This window comes from Myotis brandtii, unplaced genomic scaffold (assembly GCF_000412655.1).
Source record: "Myotis brandtii unplaced genomic scaffold, ASM41265v1 scaffold84, whole genome shotgun sequence".
Taxonomy (NCBI): Eukaryota; Metazoa; Chordata; class Mammalia; order Chiroptera; family Vespertilionidae; genus Myotis; species Myotis brandtii.
Genome location: NW_005371410.1, coordinates 5,187,474 through 5,208,192, shown reverse-complemented (window position 1 = coordinate 5,208,192; position 20,719 = coordinate 5,187,474). Strand labels below are relative to the sequence as shown.

General features: G+C 39.5%; 1 protein-coding gene across 1 annotated transcript in view; it reads right to left on the bottom strand.

Annotated features, from left to right (window-relative positions):
• FAM161A (family with sequence similarity 161, member A) overlaps window positions 1-20,713 on the bottom strand; it is a gene marked incomplete at its 5' end in the record, with an annotated part of 25,661 nt that extends 4,948 nt beyond the window's left edge. Inside the window, 5 exons of the mRNA XM_005884641.2 lie at window positions 5,383-5,482; window positions 7,879-8,046; window positions 8,404-9,567; window positions 11,256-11,491; window positions 20,528-20,713. Coding sequence (XP_005884703.1) covers window positions 5,383-5,482; window positions 7,879-8,046; window positions 8,404-9,567; window positions 11,256-11,491; window positions 20,528-20,713 — 1,854 coding nt within the window. The remainder of the gene's footprint in view (window positions 1-5,382; window positions 5,483-7,878; window positions 8,047-8,403; window positions 9,568-11,255; window positions 11,492-20,527) is intronic.
• Window positions 20,714-20,719: the final 6 nt, after the last annotated feature.

Sequence of the window (20,719 nt, the reverse complement as noted above, 5' to 3'; positions counted from 1 at the left end):
AAAAAAAAGAGGAACAAATGTAATAATCTGAACAATAAAGATTTAATTAAAAAAAAAAAAGAATGGCATGTTCTGCCCTAGCCGGGGCTCAGTGGTGAACAATAAAGATTTAATTAAAAAAAAAAAAGAATGGCATGTTCTGCCCTAGCCGGTTTGGCTCAGTGGATAGAGCATCAGCCTGCGGACTGAAGGGTCCCGGGTTCAGTTCTGGGTTGGGGTCTCGATCCCCAGTGTGGGGCGTGCAGGAGGCAGTGGACTAATGATTCTCTCTCATCAATGATGTTTCTATCTCTCTTTTCCTCTCTGAAATAAAAATATATATTTTTTAAAAAGAATGGCATATTTTGATGTAAGCAAAATAGATTAAAATACTAATCAAAGTTAGTGTTCATAAACCTTCACCTGAATCTGCTTTAAAATTCAATTTAACATCTACTCAGCAAGCTGTAATTTCCAAGAAACAGGATAACGTAGTTTGTTCTGTACTGGATCATAGTCCTACTGTTGGGATAATTCAATAGCAGCAAGACCACAATTAACACTTACAAATGGGTAATGCTTAAAGTTGTGAGTGAATTTATTACATAACAACTGTTAACTAGCACCAACAGTCACAGCAAAATAGACTGCAAGAAAAACGTACTAATTTCTGTGAACAAAACTAAAGCAGTGGTGAGCACTGCCAGTCATTCTGTATAAGGAAATACCTTTTAATATTTTATATCAAGGTGAATAGTGTGTTCATTAAAACAAAGATTTCCCCCTTGCATTTCACCATGCAAAAGAATTATAATAAAGAGATAAAAGGAACAGTTAAAATAGCTTCATAATTGTTTATTTTACTATTAAACATCCTGTAAAAAAATTTGTCTCTTTCATGAAATCAAAATAACAAGTGATGAAAGTTTGTCTATTAGCACCTAGAATGAATGAAAAAATGCTTATTTTTTATAATTTTTATAACTGTAAGTTTGGTTTATAGTAATTCTTTCATTTATTTAATAATTACTAAGTACTCATTTTGTGACAAGTCCTCATGGAAGGTAGTGGGTATACACGAAAGTTGTTTTAGGCAAAGGGAACAGCATATGTGAGGGCTAAAAGTGATAGAAGAAATATCAGCTATGAAACTAACCTAGTTTTCAACATTTAAAATTTATCTATGGGTTTAATTTCATACTCACCACTTGTTTTGCCACATTTTCTCTGGTGCTTAGAAACAGTGGGAATTCACAACAGGGCAAAACTGCTTGTTAATGTTGAGACTCATCACTAATTCATCAGGGTAATGCTCTCAGCCTGGGCTAATCCCAGAAAGAAAATGACAGGTCAAAATGGCTAATTTGATCATAACAGTTCAGTTTTGGTTCATGATGTTGTCCTAGGTGTCGGGATTATAAAGGTTTGATCACTCCCTTTAAAATTAACTAGTTGCCCAGCCGGTGTGGCTCAGTGGTTGAATATAGACCTATGAACCAGGAGATCACAGTTGGATTCGATTCCTGGTAGGGGCAGGTTCGATCCCCAGTGGGGGGCATGCAGGAGGCGGCAGATCGATGATTCTCTCTCATCATTGATGCTTCTATCTCTCTCTCTCTCTCTCTCCCTCTCCTTCCTCTTTCTGAAATCAATAAAAACATATTTTAAAAAAAATAAAAAACAGACCAGCTCAGTGTTTGAGCGAAGGGCTCTGAACCAGAAGGTCCAGGTTCATTCCTAGTCGGACCCTTATCCGGGTTGTGGGCTTGATATCCAGTGTGGGGCGTGCAGGAGGCAGCAGATCAATAATTCTCTCCTATCATTGATGTTTCTGTCTTTCTCTCCCTCTCCCTTCCTCTCTGAAATCAATAAAAATATTTTTTTTTAAAAAGTAACTAGTTGTAAGGGAAGAGAGATCATTAAAATAATTTCCACACAACATGGTAGGAGCAAAGAGAAAGGTATGCAAAAGGTAATAAATAAAAAAAACACAGAGGAAAGGGCACCAACACAAGCAGGGGAAACATTGCAAGAAGTGATTTTACACTGAGACTTGAAAGAGTAGGAGGAGCCCTGACCAGTTTGGCTCAGTGGATAGGGCGTCGGCCTGCGGACTCAAGGGTCCCGGGTTCGATTCCGGTCAAGGGCATGTGCCTCGGTTGCGGGCAAATCCCCAGTGGGGGATGTGCAGGGGGCGGCTGATCGATGTTTCTCTCTCATTGATGTTTCTAACTCTATCCCTCTCCCTTCCTCTCTGTAAAAAATCAATAAAATATATTTTTTTTTTTAAAAAAAGAAAGAGTAGGAGGAAAGATAGGAAGAGGCTCTAAGGATGTTCAGAAACAGCATGAATAAAGATTTTAAATTTGAAACTAGTAGTCTGGTATGGCCTGAGAGTAAAAGGGTGTATAAAGTTTTGACATGAGGGGGAGCACAGTGGTAGATTAACTAAAGAGGTTAACGGGGTCAGATCATAGAGGATTCTGTATACCATGTTAAGGTGGTTTATCTTCTGAGAGAAAGCAGGACAGCTCAGTGTTAAGTGTTTGGAAGCAGATTGATTTGGGTTCCAATCCCAGTTCCATTATTTAATAACTGTAAATTTTATGAATTACTTACCTTCTTTGAACTTTCTTAAAAATATATTTTATTGATTTTTTACAGAGAGGAAGGGAGAGGAATAGAGAGTTAGAAACATCGATGAGAGAGAAACATCGATCAGCTGCCTCCTGCACACTCCCCACTGGGGATGTGCCCGCAACCAAGGTACATGCCCTTGACCGGAACCGAACCTGGGACCCTTGAGTCCCCAGGCCGATGCTCTATCCAGTGAGCCAAACCGGCCAGGGCTCTTCTTTGAATTTCAGTTTCTTCCTCTGCAATATAGGACTAACAAGCTTGTAGCATTTTATTGAGAAGTCAATGACAAGACTTCTTGATACCATTCACTGACAATGAGAACGAATGGTTCGGTGAATGCATGATTGTCACCGTTATCAAGGGTTATTAACTACCTACCCAGGGTTAACATTTTTGCAAGGGAATGAGAACGGCAAAATAAAAATATAATGGATGGCTTTGCAAAGAACAGGACAGGCAAACGAGTCAAACCATTATATTAACTCAGATAGGAAATAATAGAGGTTTCACCTGGCATTTTACCATAAGAATGGATAAAGACAGATCCAAAAATTACATAGGGATAAAATTTGTCAGTTCTCTCAGTGACAACTGAATGGGGGGGAACAGTGGTTCCCAGTCATCCTAAATAGTAGTCCAACTAAAACAGAAAATCAAAGAGGAGGATCTGGTTTGGGGCAAGATGAATATAAGATGCCAGTGGGAAATCTGGGTCAATACCCACCAGATAAGAGGACATAAAAACCTGCAGTTAGCTGCTTTGAGCCAAAGTCAATCACTTTACACTGAGCAATATAAAACAGCTTATGATTTTTCCCCCTAAAGTTGAAACTGAGATGTTATGATTATCTATTGTTAAGCTATGTCACCCCTAAGAACCTCTCCCTTATGAGTACTAAGGAAAAGATCTGAAATTGACAAATTTCTCTTAATGGAAAGACTGTAAAACTGAGTGAAAATTTCGTTTTTCTGATAAAAAGAAGATCCTTTCAGTAATTATAGATAAGATTGAAAATTATAGACTTACTTAAAAAAACACCAATTGCCCTGGCTGGTTTGGCTCAGTGGATAGAGCATCAGCCTGCGGACCAAAGGGTCCCAGGTTCGATTCCAGTCAAGGGCACATGCCCGGGTTTCGGGCTCGATCCCCAGTAGGGGGCGTGCAGGAGGCAGCCAATCAGTGATTCTCTCTCATCATTGATGTTTCTATCTCTCTTTTCCTCTCTGAAATCAATAAAAAATATATTTTTAAAAAAAACCAAAAACACCAATCAACAAAATGAAAAGGCAACCTACAAATGGGAAAAAATATTTGCAAATCATATATCTGATAAGGAATTAATATTCAAAATATATAAAGTACTCATACAAATCAATAGCAAAAACAAAACAAAACACCCAACTAATCCAATTTAAAAGCTGGCAAAGGACTGGGTAGACATTTTTCCAAAGAAGATATTCAAATGGCTCAACAGGTACATGAAAAGATGCTCAACATGACTAATCATAGGGAAATGCAAATCATTAGGTGATATTTCACAATGAGATACCTCACCCTGGTTAAAATGGCTATTGAAAAGACAAGAGATAAATGCTGATGAGGATGTGGTGAAAACGGAAGCCCTGTGCACTACTGGTAGGAATGTACATAAGTACAGTCATTAGGTAAGTAGTATAGAGGTTTCTCAAAAAATTAAAAATAAAACTATATGATCCAGCAATCTGACTTCTGGGTATATATCTAAAGAAAACAAAATCACTACCTCAAAGAGATATCTGCTCCCCACATTCATTGCAGCATTATTTACAATAGCCAAGAAAGGAAACAACTTAAGAGTCCATTGAAAGATGAATAGATAAAGAAAATGTGGTATATATACACAATAGAATACTATCCATCCATAAAAAGAAGGAAATCCTGCCATTTGCAGTGGACTTTGAAGGCGTTATACTAAGTGAAATAAGTCAGACAGAAAGACAAATATTGTATGATCTCACTTATATATGGAATCTAAAATTTAAAAAAATAAAGAGATCAGATTTGTAGTTACCAGGAGGAACTGGATGAAGGTGGTCAAAAGGTACAAATTTCCAGTTATATACCAGTTATATGGGGATGTAATATACAACATGGTAACTATGTATGGGATATTTGAAAGTATGGATATATAAATCCTAAAAGTTCTCATCACAAGGAAAAACAATTGGGGGTAAGTATAGGAGGTGATGGATGTTAATTAAACTTACTGTGGAATCATTTTTTAATTTATGCATGTGAAGTCATTATGTCGTACACCTTAACCTTATCCAGTGCTGTATGTCAATTATATCCCAAAAAGAAACAAAAACAAACAAACAAACCCACTGGCAGAAATAAATCTGATTCAATTAGCCATTTTGTTTCATTTTTTAATTCTTCAAAGACCTCCAAATCATATCATGAAGCCTTAACTTAATATTTGGCCAAGCTGGTATGAAATAAACACCAGCCATTAAAAACGTGTTGTGGAACTATTCTTTCGGAAATGATTTGATCAGTAGTATGTTCTTTATTAAGCTTACATGCCTCATCAACAAAATTCAATCTTAGATTTTGGCAAAATTACTTACTTGACTGGCTTGATGAAGCTGTCACAGAAACAATATGTCTTAGTACATTATATAGCACATAAGAAAAATGGACTGTAAGTTAAGAGCTGTATATGTTTAAAAAAACACACACACAACAACTGACAGTAGCTCTTAAATTCCAACAAACACAACCTGAGCAACTCTTTGAAATAGTAGTGGCCTGTGTTTTAATTTTTCTTCTATTTCTTCTAGTTCTCGTCGGTATTCTCTCATCCTTTCCTTTTCACTCTTTCTAAAATTAAATAAAAGGAATGGAATTTTAAAAAGAAACAAGAACTTGCATATATAACATTTTAGCTTAGATGGCAAATTAGAAATTAAATTATGAGCACAATTTACAGTTGACCACCATTCCTTTTCTAGACTGGTAAATTTTTATGGAACACAGAGTAAAAATTCTAGGTTCTGCCCTAACTGGTTTGGTTCAGTGGATAGAGTGTCGGCCTGTGGACTGAAGGGTCCCGGGTTCAATTCCGGTCAGGGGCACGTACCTTGGTTGCAGGCACATCCCCAGTAGGGGGTGTGCAGGAGGCAGCTGATCAATGTTTCTCTCTCATCGATGTTTCTAGCTCTCTATCCCTCTCCCTTCCTCTCTGTGAAGAAATCAATGAAATATATATTTTTTTAAAATTCTAGGTTCTGAGAGCACACATTTTACATCCTGGGAGCAGTCTTTGTACTCTGAAGGTTCTGAAATCTTTAAGACATAAGCCCTAACTGGTTTGGTTCAGTGGATAGAGCGTCGGCCTGCGGACTGAAGGGTCTCAGGTTTGATTCCAGTCAGGGGCACGTAACTTGGTTGCAGGCACATCCCCAGTAGGGGGTGTGCAGGAGGCAGCTGATCAATGTTTCTCTCTCATCGATGTTTCTAGCTCTCTATCCCTCTCCCTTCCTCTCTGTGAAGAAATCAATGAAATATATATTTTTTTAAAATTCTAGGTTCTGAGAGCACACATTTTACATCCTGGGAGCAGTCTTTGTACTCTGAAGGTTCTGAAATCTTTAAGACATAATGTTTTACAGGGCTTCAAATTGGCCTGAAAAGATGAATGAATGAATGTCCTCTTATCTCATATGTAAATGTATAAAACCAAAAAAATTTGGTCCCAAATAGGTATGTTCTTTTTAAGAAGTTTTTTTCTGAAAATAAGAACTTGTTCTTCTTTAGTCCCTTAAATGAGAACTGCTATAGGTTGGTGGCAAAGTTAATTAAATGGGATGAGGAGAAATGAGGCGTATGGGACTATAATTTCTAGAAAAATAGGAACCAAATACATAAATTCACAGTAAGTGTACTTAATATTTGGGCAAGATCTAATAATGAATTAAACTATGCTATTTCTCTATGTAAAATATACTAACTCTACCAAGATAATAAGATTTCATGGATTAGAGAAAATAATTATACTATAAAATTATAACTATGTTTAATTATATACAAGTTGGTATTATTAAAAATCCAGTTTACTTTCTAAGGATGAATGAATATTTCTAAGGAATTTTTTTGCTCAAGTTCATCAAATTAAGCTCCTTCTACCAATGAATTGATATAAGGAGCTATATTCCTTATAATGTCTGACACTGACAGGCATTATAAGGAATCCTATATAATAAAAGCCTAATTAATATGCTAAGTGACAGTTAGTTTTACCCTTCAACCAGTTGCTATGACACGCACTGACCACCAGGGGGCAGATGCTCCAACTGGTAGGTTAGCTTGCTGCTGGGGTCCAGCAGATCAGGACTGGTGAGTCAGGCCGAATGCGCCCTGGAGCCCTCCCCAGCCAGGGTGGGGTCCTGGATTGCACTGGGCCTCTAATTAAAAGGAAATATAGATTTGGGGGAATATTATAGGTCAGATTAAAAATTAATAAATCATATTACTTACCCAGCTTTGGGGGAGTTATTTTTCTACTTAAACATGAACATTTTAATGTTTATTTGCAACATAAAAATGTTCCTATGGAACATTGGTTTTCAAACTTCATTTCTGCAGAATTCCAGTGTTCTGTAAAGGGGTTCTGTGAATATCTTTATTTATTTATATTAAAACTGACAAAATGCAACCCATACCACTAAACATTAACACACCTTGTTAATCGACACTTTCACATAATTGATGTTACTTAATACCAGTGTTAATCTGTGCTATCAGATTTCATGTAAATCTTAGAACAAAAATCTTTTACATATCTGTTTGTTGAAGAATATTCTGAGATTACATGACAAGTTGTTGAAAAAGCTTTATATCTGTGCCTCAAGATTTTTCTCAATATTACTAGTATATTGTGCAATCAAAAATAATATAAAGAAAAAGAGTTAAAATGCCAATATAAGATATTAACTATAGCCACAATATAAAACATTTCTGTTCAATAACATAGCTTCATGGTCCTCACCATCAGGTGTGTATACATATATATGTTGGTTCTCATCATGAGGTGAATGAGAGAATGTGTGTGTGTGTGTGTGTGTGTGTGTGTGTGTGTGTGTATTAAGTATAAGCAACTGATAACTTGAATCCAGAAACTAAAACACTAATATTCTTCTTAATTTGTTCATATATTGGTAACTTGATTTTTTAAAAGTTTGAAAACCAATGGTCTAGAGGTTCAGGTTTCATGATACCTGAGAGATTTTATTCTGGATTTAGATATTTGAGCTAAACTTTGATGTGAGTCATAAGCCTTAGTCCGGGTTGTCAGGAGTTTCTGCAATTCTTTCATTCTTTGTTTCTGCTTAGTTAGGATCCGAGTTCTCTCTTCTTCCAACATTTTCTTTTCCTCAAGTGATCTCCTGAGGGCAACAAACTAAGGCTTAATTCACTTTAAGCCAATGAGAATGTTGCTTAGCAAAGATTTAACACAGGATAATTCAAAGGCTGAAAAAAGGCAACCTTTTGAGAAGGATCTGACTTGTGAACTTGGAAATCAATAAGCCAACTCTAATCTTGTCTATTCTCAAGGAGTCATAAAATGGAAATTACATTTCTTAGCACACACTTTTGCAAAATGTTCTATATTATAAAGTAAAATATATTACCAGATATAATAATTTCTTCATACTTTCAAATTCGCCAATATAAAATTAATAATGTCATGTATACTATTTTAGCAATCATAGGTCAGTCAATGAAGTAGCCTAGTTATTTACCTGGTGGCTTGTTCTCTTCCTCTGGAAGATACTGTGGGCATTGGAGGGCTGCAGTTATAAGGCACACGCTTTGCATTTGGACTTCTTCCTGGTGACTTGTGCCTTAGAGACTGATAAGCCCAATGTGTTTCTTTCAAATTTTCTTCCTCTGCTTTATTATCTGCCAAATTTTTCTCTCTTTTAGTGGATGCATGTGAGGCTGCATGAAGATCAGATGGTTTGTAAACTAAAAGGATTTTTGGACTTTTCTGTTCTGGGAGGTGCTTCTGATATCTCTCAGGAGGTTCTCCAAAATCAGCAATCGGGCTCCTAGACTTGCATTTACACTTCAACTGTTCAGCCTGTTTGGGATCCTTGGGCTTCCTTGCAGCAAAACTTCTGTGAGGTGGACTATAAGGCGGAGGGGTTGAATTCAGTAAAAGTTCTTGGGCTCTCAGCTGTGTCTTAATGTTTCTAAAGAGCTCTTCTTCTTTTAACCTGTTATTGGCAGTTGAACCATAAGTAGATCGAGGTATAGGTCTGGCTTTAAATCGATTTGTTTTCTTTTTAGACTTAATAAAGTCTCTCAGCTGCTTTTCCCGGATTGCTCGCTTTTGTTCCTCCCTTGCAATAAACTTAAATGGCTTTTGTGAGGCCAAAAGTGCTTCTTTGTTTTTCTCCTTCATAATCCTCCTTCGTTCTTCATTTTGCTTGACTATGTCATGATAAAGGGGGAAAAAGACAAATTCTGGAACTGGGTTGGCTCGGAATTTTTTCTTACACTCTGAATCTTCTTGTTTTTTGAGCAGTTTGTGTGCCATTTCAATATCTGATTTATATTTCATGTTCTCTTCTTTTTTCTTCTGTTCTCTAATCATCATTTGAAAAGGCTCAGGTACTGTAATCTTTGGCACCCATTCTTTTGATTTCTTCCCTGTTTTTTTAATTGCTGGGAAGTCAGCATCTTCACACTGAATGTAATCTTTAACAGAAAAGTTGGTCCACATGTTGTTGATGAGCTCCTTAGCATAGGTCATCATTCTGCTTTTCTCAGGATAGTCTTTTTCTAAGTTGGGCAGCTCATCTTCAGAGGAAGACACAATCAAGGAGGAAGAATGACCTAAATCAGGTTCTGAAAGTGATGTGATTAACGAGATAGGGTGATAGTTCTTTTCTGATACACACCTAAGTGAGAAGAATAATTAGGTTAGGTTACACTTTCAGTTGTATGTGACCAAATATAAGAATTAAGAATTAGATATTTTCTTATAGCAAGGTATAATCAATTAACCCAAATGGTGTGGTTCAGTGGTTGAGCATCAGACCTATGAACCAGGAGGTCATGGTTCGATTCCCAGGTTGTGGGCTTGATCCCCAACAGGGGGCATGCAGGCGGCAGCCAATCCATGATTCTTTCTCATCATTGTTTCTATCTCTCTCTTCTCCCTCCCTCTCTGAAATCAATAAAATATATACATATATTTTTTTAAAAAGGTATAATCAGATTTAAGATAGGAGCTGGATACGGCTTGTAAAAATTATCACTTTTATTTAGAATAGAGCTGGAAAATGCCTATAAATTATCTAATCTGATGCCTTTATTTTATAAGGGAGGAATATGAGACAGTTGAGGCTTCTTGTGTCTAACCTCTGAATTGAATTCTCCACATGTTTTCCATAGACACCGTTTTAAAATATACATCTGATCATGTCACTCTCCTTCTTGAAACTTTCCCATGATTTGTCATTGTTATGAAGTCAAATACAGATTACAGAGTCCTTTAATATTAGCCTCTGCCTAGCTTTCCAGTTTCACCTCTCACTTTTCCCTACCCCCATCACCATTCTACATCACATCCAATCACATGAAGTTCCTCACACACACCATTCCTCATGCCGCCATGCCTTTGCACACATGGTTTCGGCTGCCTAGAAGGCCTCTCCTTGCTTCCTACATTTGCTGCAGCTACACACACCCCTTAAGACTGAACCCAGATATGACTTCAGTAGAAAATTCCTTCCTGTGTCCCTCCACTGACACTCTGACACGATCAACTGCTTTTTCTTGTCTCTATAATGTTGTATTGCAATTTTTCATTCTCAGCTAATCTTTGAGATCCTTGAGGGCATCTCAATTTTGACTTCCTAGTGTCCACGCAAGGTCTGACACCCAGGAGATATGCAATCAGTGCTGACCCACTGGATGAGTTAAGGGACTTGCCTCAAGTTTCAAAATAAGCCAGTTTATCACAGAAATAGGTCTTGAAATTAAAGACTATTTTGAAAACTTAATCAGATTTATGTTTTAGTTCTAAACAATTTATACTATATCTTTAATAAGCTCATGTTAATTCACATATTATAAAGGTCTTTTAAATTTTTAATATTCATCATTTAAAAATATTCTGATACATGTCTACAGTTGTATGAATGATAGGTCAGAAAGAAAAGACCAAATGGCCACCTAATGACCCTCAAAGCAAGAAGCCACCTGGTAGGTTGATAAGCCATTAAACATTTTGAATAAAATTCCACCTCCATATATAATTACAAGTACAAAGGGATATTTGAGAGAAAATATTCTGAAATAATTTTGTTCTGTACTTTATTCTTTTAAGATTTTAAAATTGATTTTTAGAGAGAGAAAAATATTAATGTGAGAGTACATCATCAATCAGCTGCCTCTTACACGCCCCCGTCAGGGGATTGAGCCCGAAACCTGGGCATGTACCCTGACTGGGAATCAAACCAGCAATTTTTCAGTACGTGGGACGATGCCCAACCAACTGAGCCACACCAGCCAGGGCTTGTTCTGCACTTTTAAGTATACATTTTATTTTACAGTCCACAACTAAGATTATGTACAAACTTACATGGAAGAGACACTAGAAGCTTCATCCCTGATGATCACTGGCTGCACTTTCTTTAAATTTAATTTATTCTGGTACATTTTCTCTAACTTTGCCATAGTTTCCATGTGGGCAGTCTTCAGCTCTTCTAGTTTCCTGAAATATTCTTCATTAGAGTGGAAAATATCAGAAAAGTCCACAGGGTCCTCATAGTTCATATATGTTAGGTTATTCACCCCGGAAATGATGTTAAAGTCAGTCTGATGGGAGGGAAAAGCCTGTTATATGGTATTTGGAATTAAAAGACAAATAAATTTGACACTAATTCCCAATGCTGCTTCTTACTTGTGAGCTATGTACATTTCCCTCTCACATTTTATTGAGAACAAGAGAGAGAAATCAAGTTGCCAGAAAATAAATACTATTTGATCCTCTTTATAAAGGATGGTTAGATTCTCGGATCATGTACTAACCCATACTCTATAATAGGATAGAACCAAACTATCCTTAATAAAGACCCTCCGTTGGAGTTGTAAGTGATAACTGAAATGAAGAAGAACCAGTTCCTCTTACTGCAAACCAAGCAACTACAGCCCAACATCCGGAGCTTGGCTCCTACAGTATGGGCCACAAGGGTGCACCAGTGGAGAAGAGAGGGGAATGGGCAAAGGAGGGCAGGAGAGTGGAGGGAACAAAGTTCTCATTGGCTCATCAAGAACCCAGGAAGAAGCCCTCCTGGATGTGCAGGGGAGACCTCATAGGAAGTAGGAGGGTTGGAAGGGGGTGGGAGGTAGTTTCAGAACAGCCGCTCCTGGGGGCAACAAAGAGCAGTTGTAACAAAGTCCTGAGTGACAGGGACATTGGGAGTGAAAAGAGAACAAGAATAGTACAGTATAGCATTGTAACTACACAGAGTATAGTTATTCTATATATAGGTCATGCCTGGAAGAGTCTGATCGATCTTTCCCCTAACTCTTTTTTTTAAATTATTTTTATTGATTTCAGAGAGGAAGGGAGAGGGAGAGAGATAGAAACATCAATGATGAGAATCACTGATCGGCTGCCTCCTGCACGCCCCCTACTGGGGATCGAGCCCACAACCCAGGCATGTACCCTTGACCAGAATCGAACCCGGGACCCTTCAGTCTGCAGGCCAACGCTCTATCCACTGAGCCAAACCAGCTAGGGCTCCCCTAACTCTTTTCATATACATCTTATAGTTCTTTTAATTGAAGCAACTATAGAGGTAAAACTCCACTTTCTCCATAAATATAGAAATTTGATATTTTCTCAGTTGAGAAATAAAGTTATTTATGATATTATGCATAAAAGGCTGTTGAATATGGTCTTAAATTTAGCCTATTGCCTGAAATATACTCAAAATGAAAAAAGAGTATTTGCCTTAGAAAATTATAAACCCAATCTAATAAGACACTAAGAAATAAATCTGAGTAGCTTCTCCCAATGGGAAAATGCAGAAGAGTCACTTATATGTAAAAGTTATAAATATGAGTTTTTAAACAGTGTACAGGAGACCAATATTGTACTACTTGGGCTAACAGAGAAAATGAAGGAAAACAAATGTTTTTCAGTAGAGCTGGTGTGCAGAAATTTACCAACAAATCTATGACTCAAAGAATTGCTTTATTGTCATACAACTCAAGAGAATTTTCTGATACCTTCTCCTGTTTCTATATGTGCTCCTCATCATTACCTTCTTAGCTGTGGAAATGAGTACTTTGTTAACTTCCTCATTCATTAAATTCTTAAGGATACCCAGCATTCTCTAGCTGCTTAAAGATACAAATCAAATAAACACTCCACCTTCTAGAACAGTGGTTCTCAACCTTCCTAATGCCGCGACCCTTTAATATAGTTCCTCATGTTGTGATGACCCCCAATTTCATTGTTATAAATTGAACATAATTAAATCGTAGTGATTAATCACAAAAACAATATGTAATTATATGTGTGTTTTCCGATGGTCTTAGGCAACCCCTGTGAAAGGGTCGTTCGACCCCCAAAGGGGTCTCGACCCACAGGTTGAGAACCGCTGTTCTAGAAGCTTCAGTGAGTTTAGGTGAGGATGTGTACATAAATAATGGGCAGCAGACTTTGAAGGAGACAGAACTCCTGATTCCTGCCTGTGAGCTGCCCCCATGTATGTCACAATATCAGTTACCATAAGAGCTCAGAGAAAGAATGCCTAATTCTGACCACGGGGAAAAGAAGAGACAGAATTTACAAGGGTGCACCAGATGGAGACAATGTTAGATAAGGACAAAGCTTGTCAGATTAGGGAAGCAGTGAAAAACAAAGAAGTCTGAGGCACAGTGCCAGAACATTAATCATATGTTACTGCATGATGATGCAACTGGCAGGTACTCTGTTCTTGATAAGGAAACTGAGGCTCAGAGGACTTCGGTGACCTGCCTGCAGTCACACACCAGTAAGTAGTAGAGGTGGGATTTAATCCAAATCCCAAGTGTTAGGAAGGGGTTTTTAGCCACATGAGGAAGGAACAGGCATGGTATGCTCAGAGAGAGGTAAACAGTCTGGGGCTAGTGAGAACGGGATGGAGCACGAGGGAGGGTGGGAAACAAGGTGAAAAAGGCACGTCAAGAGCTTCAACCAGGCAACAGGAGCTTGAAGGATGTGAGCAGAGGAGTGCCATGATCAGTCGTGCTCGGAAGGATTCATCCGGTAGCAAATAGAGTGAAAACGAAGGAAGAAAGATTAGCAGCAGTTAATGAGCTAATGCCAAGGTCCAAGTTAGAGATATTAAGGGCAGAATTTTTTTTTAAAATATATTTTATTGATTTTTCACAGAGAGGAAGGGAGAGAGATAGAGAGTCAGAAACATCGATGAGAGAGAGACATCGATCAGCCGCCTCCTGCACACCCCCCACTGGGGATGTGCCCGCAACCCAGGCACATGCCCCTGACCGGAATCGAACCTGGGACCCTTCAGTTCGCAGGCTGACGCTCTATCCACTGAGCCAAACCGGTTTCGGCTATTAAGGGCAGAATTAAGGAAGCAGCACCAAGGCGGCTGCCTTGGTAGATTTAGGAGGCTGAATCATCAACTCAGTAATGGCCTGTATTGTGGGCAACAAATCGAAGACTTCTGTTTGGAGTGCTGCCTGTCTAGGTAGATGCTGCTGCTGCTGCTGCCATTCATCAATATAGGGAACACTGAGGAGGAGAGTGTTTTAGGAAAAGAAAACGAATCTCTCTTAGACACACTGAGTTTAAGGGATAGTAGGGCAGGTGAATGTCCAGGAAACAGGTGGGTAAATTTATCTGGAGACCTGGTAAGGAGGCTGGGCTGTAGATGAAGATATGGGAGCCACCAATATCACAGAAGTGGCAGGTGCAGCCTTGCATATGAATGAGGCAGCCTGAGGAGAGTGTGGGCAATACGACAAAAACCCGAGGATGGAAATGTTGGCCAACACCAACGTTTAAATAAGCAGTGAGCCCTAACCGGTTTGGCTCAGTGGATAGAGCATCGGCCTGCGGACTCAAGGGTCCCAGGTTCGATTCCGGTCAAGGGCATGTACCTTGGTTGCGGACACATCCCCAGTAGGGAGTGTGCAGGAGGCAGCTGATCGATGTTTCTAACTCTTTATCCCTCTCCCTTCCTCTCTGTAAAAAAATCAATAAAATATATTTAAAAAAATAAATAAATAAGCAGTGAGAGGAGAACTAATATGAAGTAGAAAGTGGTCATTAGAAATACAAATACCATAACCGGTTTGGCTCAGTGGATAGAGCGTCAGCCTGTGGACTGAAGGGTCCCAGGTTCGATTCTGGTCAAGGGCATGTACCCAGTGGGAGATGTGCAGGAGGCAGCTGATCGATGTTTCTCTCTCACCGATGTTTCTAACTCTCTATCTCTCTCCCTTCCTCTCTGTAAAAAATCAATAAAATATATTAAAGAAAAAAAAGAAATACAAATACCAAGTGATAAGGGTATTCAAATGAAGAGAGCTTTTGTTTGGTTTGAGTTTGTAAAGTAACTCCAGAAGGCTTCCTGGAGGAAGTGATATTTAAGCTGAGTCAAAGAATAGAAGAATCTGGAGGATCAGATAGAGTATAGGGGGAAAAAGGGAAAAGGTACTGCAGACAAAGAAAAGGACATTAACAAAAGCCATGGGGGTGAGGGGCATGGTGGAGAGTAAGGTGCACACAGCTGCAGGATCAGAGGAGAGTAAAATGTATAAAGCGATTTTGGGAAGCAAGCCTAGAAAGGAAGGTTAGGGCAAGCAGGAGGTGGTTTTCATTTCTTGTCTACTACTTGGCTAGAAGTTAGTACCTTTTCAATTTGGAGAATTTTTATGGCTTGGGAGAAAGATTAGGGATATAGTGTCAAATTCTTGTGTTCAAGCCTAGGTTCTGCACTTCTTAGCCATGTGACATGGGCACTAATCTTTCGAACATCAACTTTACAATACTTGAAGTATGCCCAGTGTTAAACTATTGCCTGTCAGCTCCAATGCCACCCTTCTACTCCCTGCTGGGTGATGCTGAGGACAGGAGTCTGTAAACCATGTTTCCGCTTTGCCAGCTGCTCCCAGGTAGACTCTTCCTAAAGTGGGGCTAGGGGGAGACAACAGGGCTAGAGGAGGAAGAAGACCTATTCCTTCCTGTTAGTTCTGTCCACTTGTCTACTTGAGTGATGCCTGCAGTGGTTCTTCCCCTGAGCAGCAGCATTGGCTGATTTCATTCTGCAGTTTTTCCAATGCTCACAGAATCAGCAAAATCACCTCGTGGCCTTTATTCAAATGTCATCGCCTCACCAAGGCTACCCTATTTGAAATTATAACCTCTCCACCCACTCATTGTCAGCCTCCCTGTTTTATTTTTTCTCATAAATACTCACCACCAACAGTCATTCTACATATCTTTATTTGCGTAATGTATGCCTAATTCTTCCACAAAGTCAGTATCACAAAGACAAGGATTTGTCTGCTTTGTTCATGGTGGTGTTCCCAGTGCCTAGAAAAGCACCTGACTAATGGCAGAGGCTCAATAAACATTCATTGGAAGAATGAATATACAGCTAAAAAAATATTATTTCCATTAAGAGGAGAGGTATTCCCTCACAAAGAACTGGATCAGCCCTAGCTGGTTTTGGCTCAGTGGATAGAGAGTCGGCCTGCAGACTCAAGGGTCCTGGGTTCAATGCTGGTCAATGGCACATGCCTGGGTTGCAGGCTCAATCCCCAGTAGTGGGCGTGTAGGAGGCAACCAAACAATGGTTCTCAATCATTATTAATGTTTCCATCTATCTCTCACTCTCGCTACCTCTCTGGAAAAAAAAAAGGAACGGAATCATCCTAAGAAATACTGGCTGCTCTAAAGAGTTATATTCTACTAAGTATTAAGAAAAGGGCTTATTTCTTAAAAAACTAACTAAAAGAGGGAAGATATTCCAAAGAACTGTTTTTAGAAAAAAGCATACAGGTACTCTCCATTCATTCTTTTAGAACATCCTTTAAAAGAAGGCCTTCGTAATAGTCATTTTCCATTAAAGGGTAAAATTTATTTGGTCCTGGAAAAACTGCAAAGATACTGAAGGATGAGTAGCTTCTGAAGAGTGGTGGCAGGTCTGATATTTATACACTGACTTTTAACAGTATCTGTCCCATTTCTGTTTAATACTCTTAATACTTAACTTTTCAGATAAATTACTTCCATGGTGTTTTACCTAAAACAGATGAATGATTAATAAGCGAATTCTAACTTTAATTTAATCTTTGTCTTCACACAGAAGAAAACATTTTAGTAGGTCAAATAACCTAGACCCGTGGTCGGCAAACCACGGCTCACGAGCCACTTGCGGCTCTTTGGCCCCTTCAGTGCGGATCTTCCACAAAATACCACGTGCGGGCGCGGACGTACAGTGCGATTGAAACTTCGTGGCCCATGTGCAGAAGTCGGTATTTTGTGGAAGAGCCAGTATTTTGTGGAAGAGCTGCACTGAAGGGGCCAAAGAGCCACATGTGGCTCACGAGCCGCGGTTTGCCGAGCCGCAGTTTGCCGACCACTGACCTAGACCAAGGACATTATTTTCCAAGAGCCTAAAATAGCACCCTTTCCCTTTAATTGTTCGGCTTTTTGTGAATGTTGTGCATGCAGCCACTAGATTAGAGGATAATCTTCCCTCGATTGGCTTGACCCATTTAGATGATGCTCCTTCCAGCACATGCACATGTGCTTCATTAGTGATCAGCACTCATAATTATTTGTGATATAGTCTGTCTAGTATCATCTGCAATTCTGGAATTTTTACTAAATTTTTTTTTTCATTGAAAGGATTTGTAAGGAATGAGGCAGATCTACATATAGTAACCGGGGTAAACCCAGCAATAAATGATAAGAGTAAAAAGCAAGTTTCAGAACAATATGTATACATAAAATGCTACCAAATGCTTCAAGGATGTACACAGGAGACAGGAAAAAGCCCAGAAGAATACATATATATCAGTTTCAAAACAGTGGCTACCAATGGGTAGGGAGGAGGGACTCAGACTTTCTTTGGGAGGAGAGAGTAAAAGGGCCCAAGCCTTATTTGTAACATTTGAAATTTTAAAAGGAGAATGTGCTCATGTATTACTTATCTAATAAAAATATAACTTAAAGAAGAATGCTTTGTGAGTACTAATACTAAATTAAAAACTGAGCAATCTCTATTGACTACTTGATCTGTCTGGCACCTGCCTCTCACACTCCCCTAGCAATACTGCTTACCTTTCCCTTCCTCTTCTACCTGCTCCCACCCCCACTCCCCAACTCGTTTATTTCTTTAAGAAACCAGAAACTATCAGAGGAAAGTTCCCTCATCTTCCCATCTATAAAACTGCCTGCTTTTGTGCCACTTTTCTCTTTTCCTCCTGCTTCAGGATGAAATGTCCCTTCTCTTTAGCAATATCTGACACTTTCCCTCATCATTAAAACCAATAAACGGGACTTCCACACTCTTGTGGTGGTGATCCTACCACTGTAGCTGGTCCTTAATCCCTTTAGTCTCCTTTTTATCTATCTAACTGTTAAATGAGGTTTTTAAAGTGTTCTAGCCCGGTTGGTGTGGATCAGTGGTTGAGTGTCAACCTGTGAACCAGGAGGTCATGGTTCGATTCCTGGTCAGGGCACACGCCCGGGTTGTGGGCTCGGTCCCTGGTGGGGGGGCATGCAGGAGGCCGCTGATCAGTGATTCTCTTTCATCATTGATGTTTCTGTATCTCTCTCCCTTTCTCTCTGAAATTAAAAAAAAAAGTTCTATACAAGACCCCTTCTTTTTCTGCACTCTCCCTAAGTGACTTTATCCATTCCCATTGTTTCAAAAATGCTGAAAACTCCCAGATAGGTATCTCCAGCTCAGACTCTACAGAACTACACTTTCATAGGCTCAGCTGCTTCCTACATATTTCCACTTGGTAGTTTCACAGATCTCTCAAAGTTACCATGTTCAACACTAAAACCTTGGAGGAGGGCAAAGAGGAAGAAATGGGGGAGGAGGATCTGTAATAGGATCAACAATAAAAAAACACACACAAAAAAAAACAACAACACTGAAAACCACCCAGCCTCTACATCCATTCCTCCCCAAGTTGTCCCCAGTTCAGTAAATGGCACTGCCTTTCATGCAACTTCTCAAACCAGAAACCTGAGAGTAAGCATTCTTTATTTCTTCCTCTTCCTTGGCCTTCACTTTCATTCTTTAACAGTAATTCTGATCCATTCTGGAGAAATCTGTCCACTTCTTGCCATCTCCCCCAGACTCTAGGTCCAGCCATCACCTATGGCTTCTGAAATTACTGCACAGCCTCCTAACTAGTTCCTTACTTCTGCTTTGTCAGAAGTTCTCCACAGAGTCATCAGAGTCATTTTTAAAAAATGTAAATAGGAACATTTCAGATCTTTTAAAAGTCTTCAAGGACCTCCCAATGCACCTACAATAAACAACTCCTTACCTAGGTCTACAAGGCCCTGAATGTTTAGGCCCTGCTTACCTCTCCAAGTTCATTTCCCCTCACTCATTCTTCCCCTCTTTTCCACTCTTGCTGGCTTTCTTTCAGATCCTTAATCACCCAAAGCTCTTCATTTTCCTATCTTAGGACCTCTGCATATGCTTGTTCCCTCTGCCTGGAATGTTTTCCCATACCCACTCTTCAAATAACGGTTACTCTTTTTCATCTATCAGGCATCAGCTTAAATTTTAACTAATTTAATTATGGCTTAGTGGTTGCTATGACCATGAAAGGTGTTGCTACAGATTTTCTCATTAACAGTTTTAGTGTAGATTAAAGAGATTACAATTCCAAAATATTCAGTGATTTCTATTAGCCCTAGACCACAATGCTTTTTCTTTTTGTATCTGAGAGGCTTGAAAAAATGGTGTTAAGAATCTTTAACGGGGGTAAGGAGGTTTATATCTGCGGAGTCAAGGTTTCTAACTTTTAAAGGAATAGAGCAGATGGCAGACTCGGCCCTCTAACTGGTGGACAGGTGTTCACGACACATGTAACACTGAAAAGTGCCCTTTAGGAAATAATGGGTCCTCAGTAATTTGCTTCTCTGGATGCTTAACTCTATCTGTCTGATCTAGCCACTGAACTCAATGGTTTTAAACATCGCTTCTCACGTATCGTGTTAAGATGCACTAATAACCAAGACCTTAAAATGACAATAAAACACACCTCTGACAGCACAGTTGATTCACCTGAATCTTAGGGGTTATCATCTGTGGGGTAGGTAAATCAGACCTCCCCAAGTTAAAAAGAAAAGGGAATATCTACTTCTGACAAATACTGGAGCATAAAGAGTAAGGTTCTGCACTCTCTAGACCAGCAGTTCTCAACCTGTGGGTCGCGACCATCGGAAAACACATATAGCATATCAGATATTTACATTACGATTCATAACAGTAGCAAAATTACAGTTATGAAGTAGCAACGAAAATATTTTATGGTTGGGGGTCACCACAACATGAGGAACTGTATTAGAGTCGCGGCATTAGGAAGGTTGAGAACCACTGCTCTAGGCTAAAGTAAAATGCTCTCCAAGAAATTCTTACAACAATCGTTTTGGTGAAAATTACGACTTTTTAAGGCCTCGGTTTTATTGATTTCTATGGGAACATAGAGAAGATGGTGGGTCAATATTACCGACGATCTGGACAGGGAGCAGCGTTTGTCAGCCTGTCGCTCAGGCCAGCGGAGACGCGGACCAGCCATCAGCCCGCACCCAGCCAGAGCCCAGTCCTAGCCCACGTCCCGCCCCCACATTACCATCGCCCGCGACCGCTGCACTGCCTTCTCATCTTCCTGTTCCTCCTCCTCCTCTTCCTCCAAGGCCGCCACCGCGGCCGCCAGATCCTCTAAGCCTATAAGCCTAGAGTCTGGGTCCTCGTCCTGGGCGGCCCGCGCTGGGGTGTTGGGATTTACCGGGGCTTGGACACTGGAGGCCGCCATCCGCGCGCG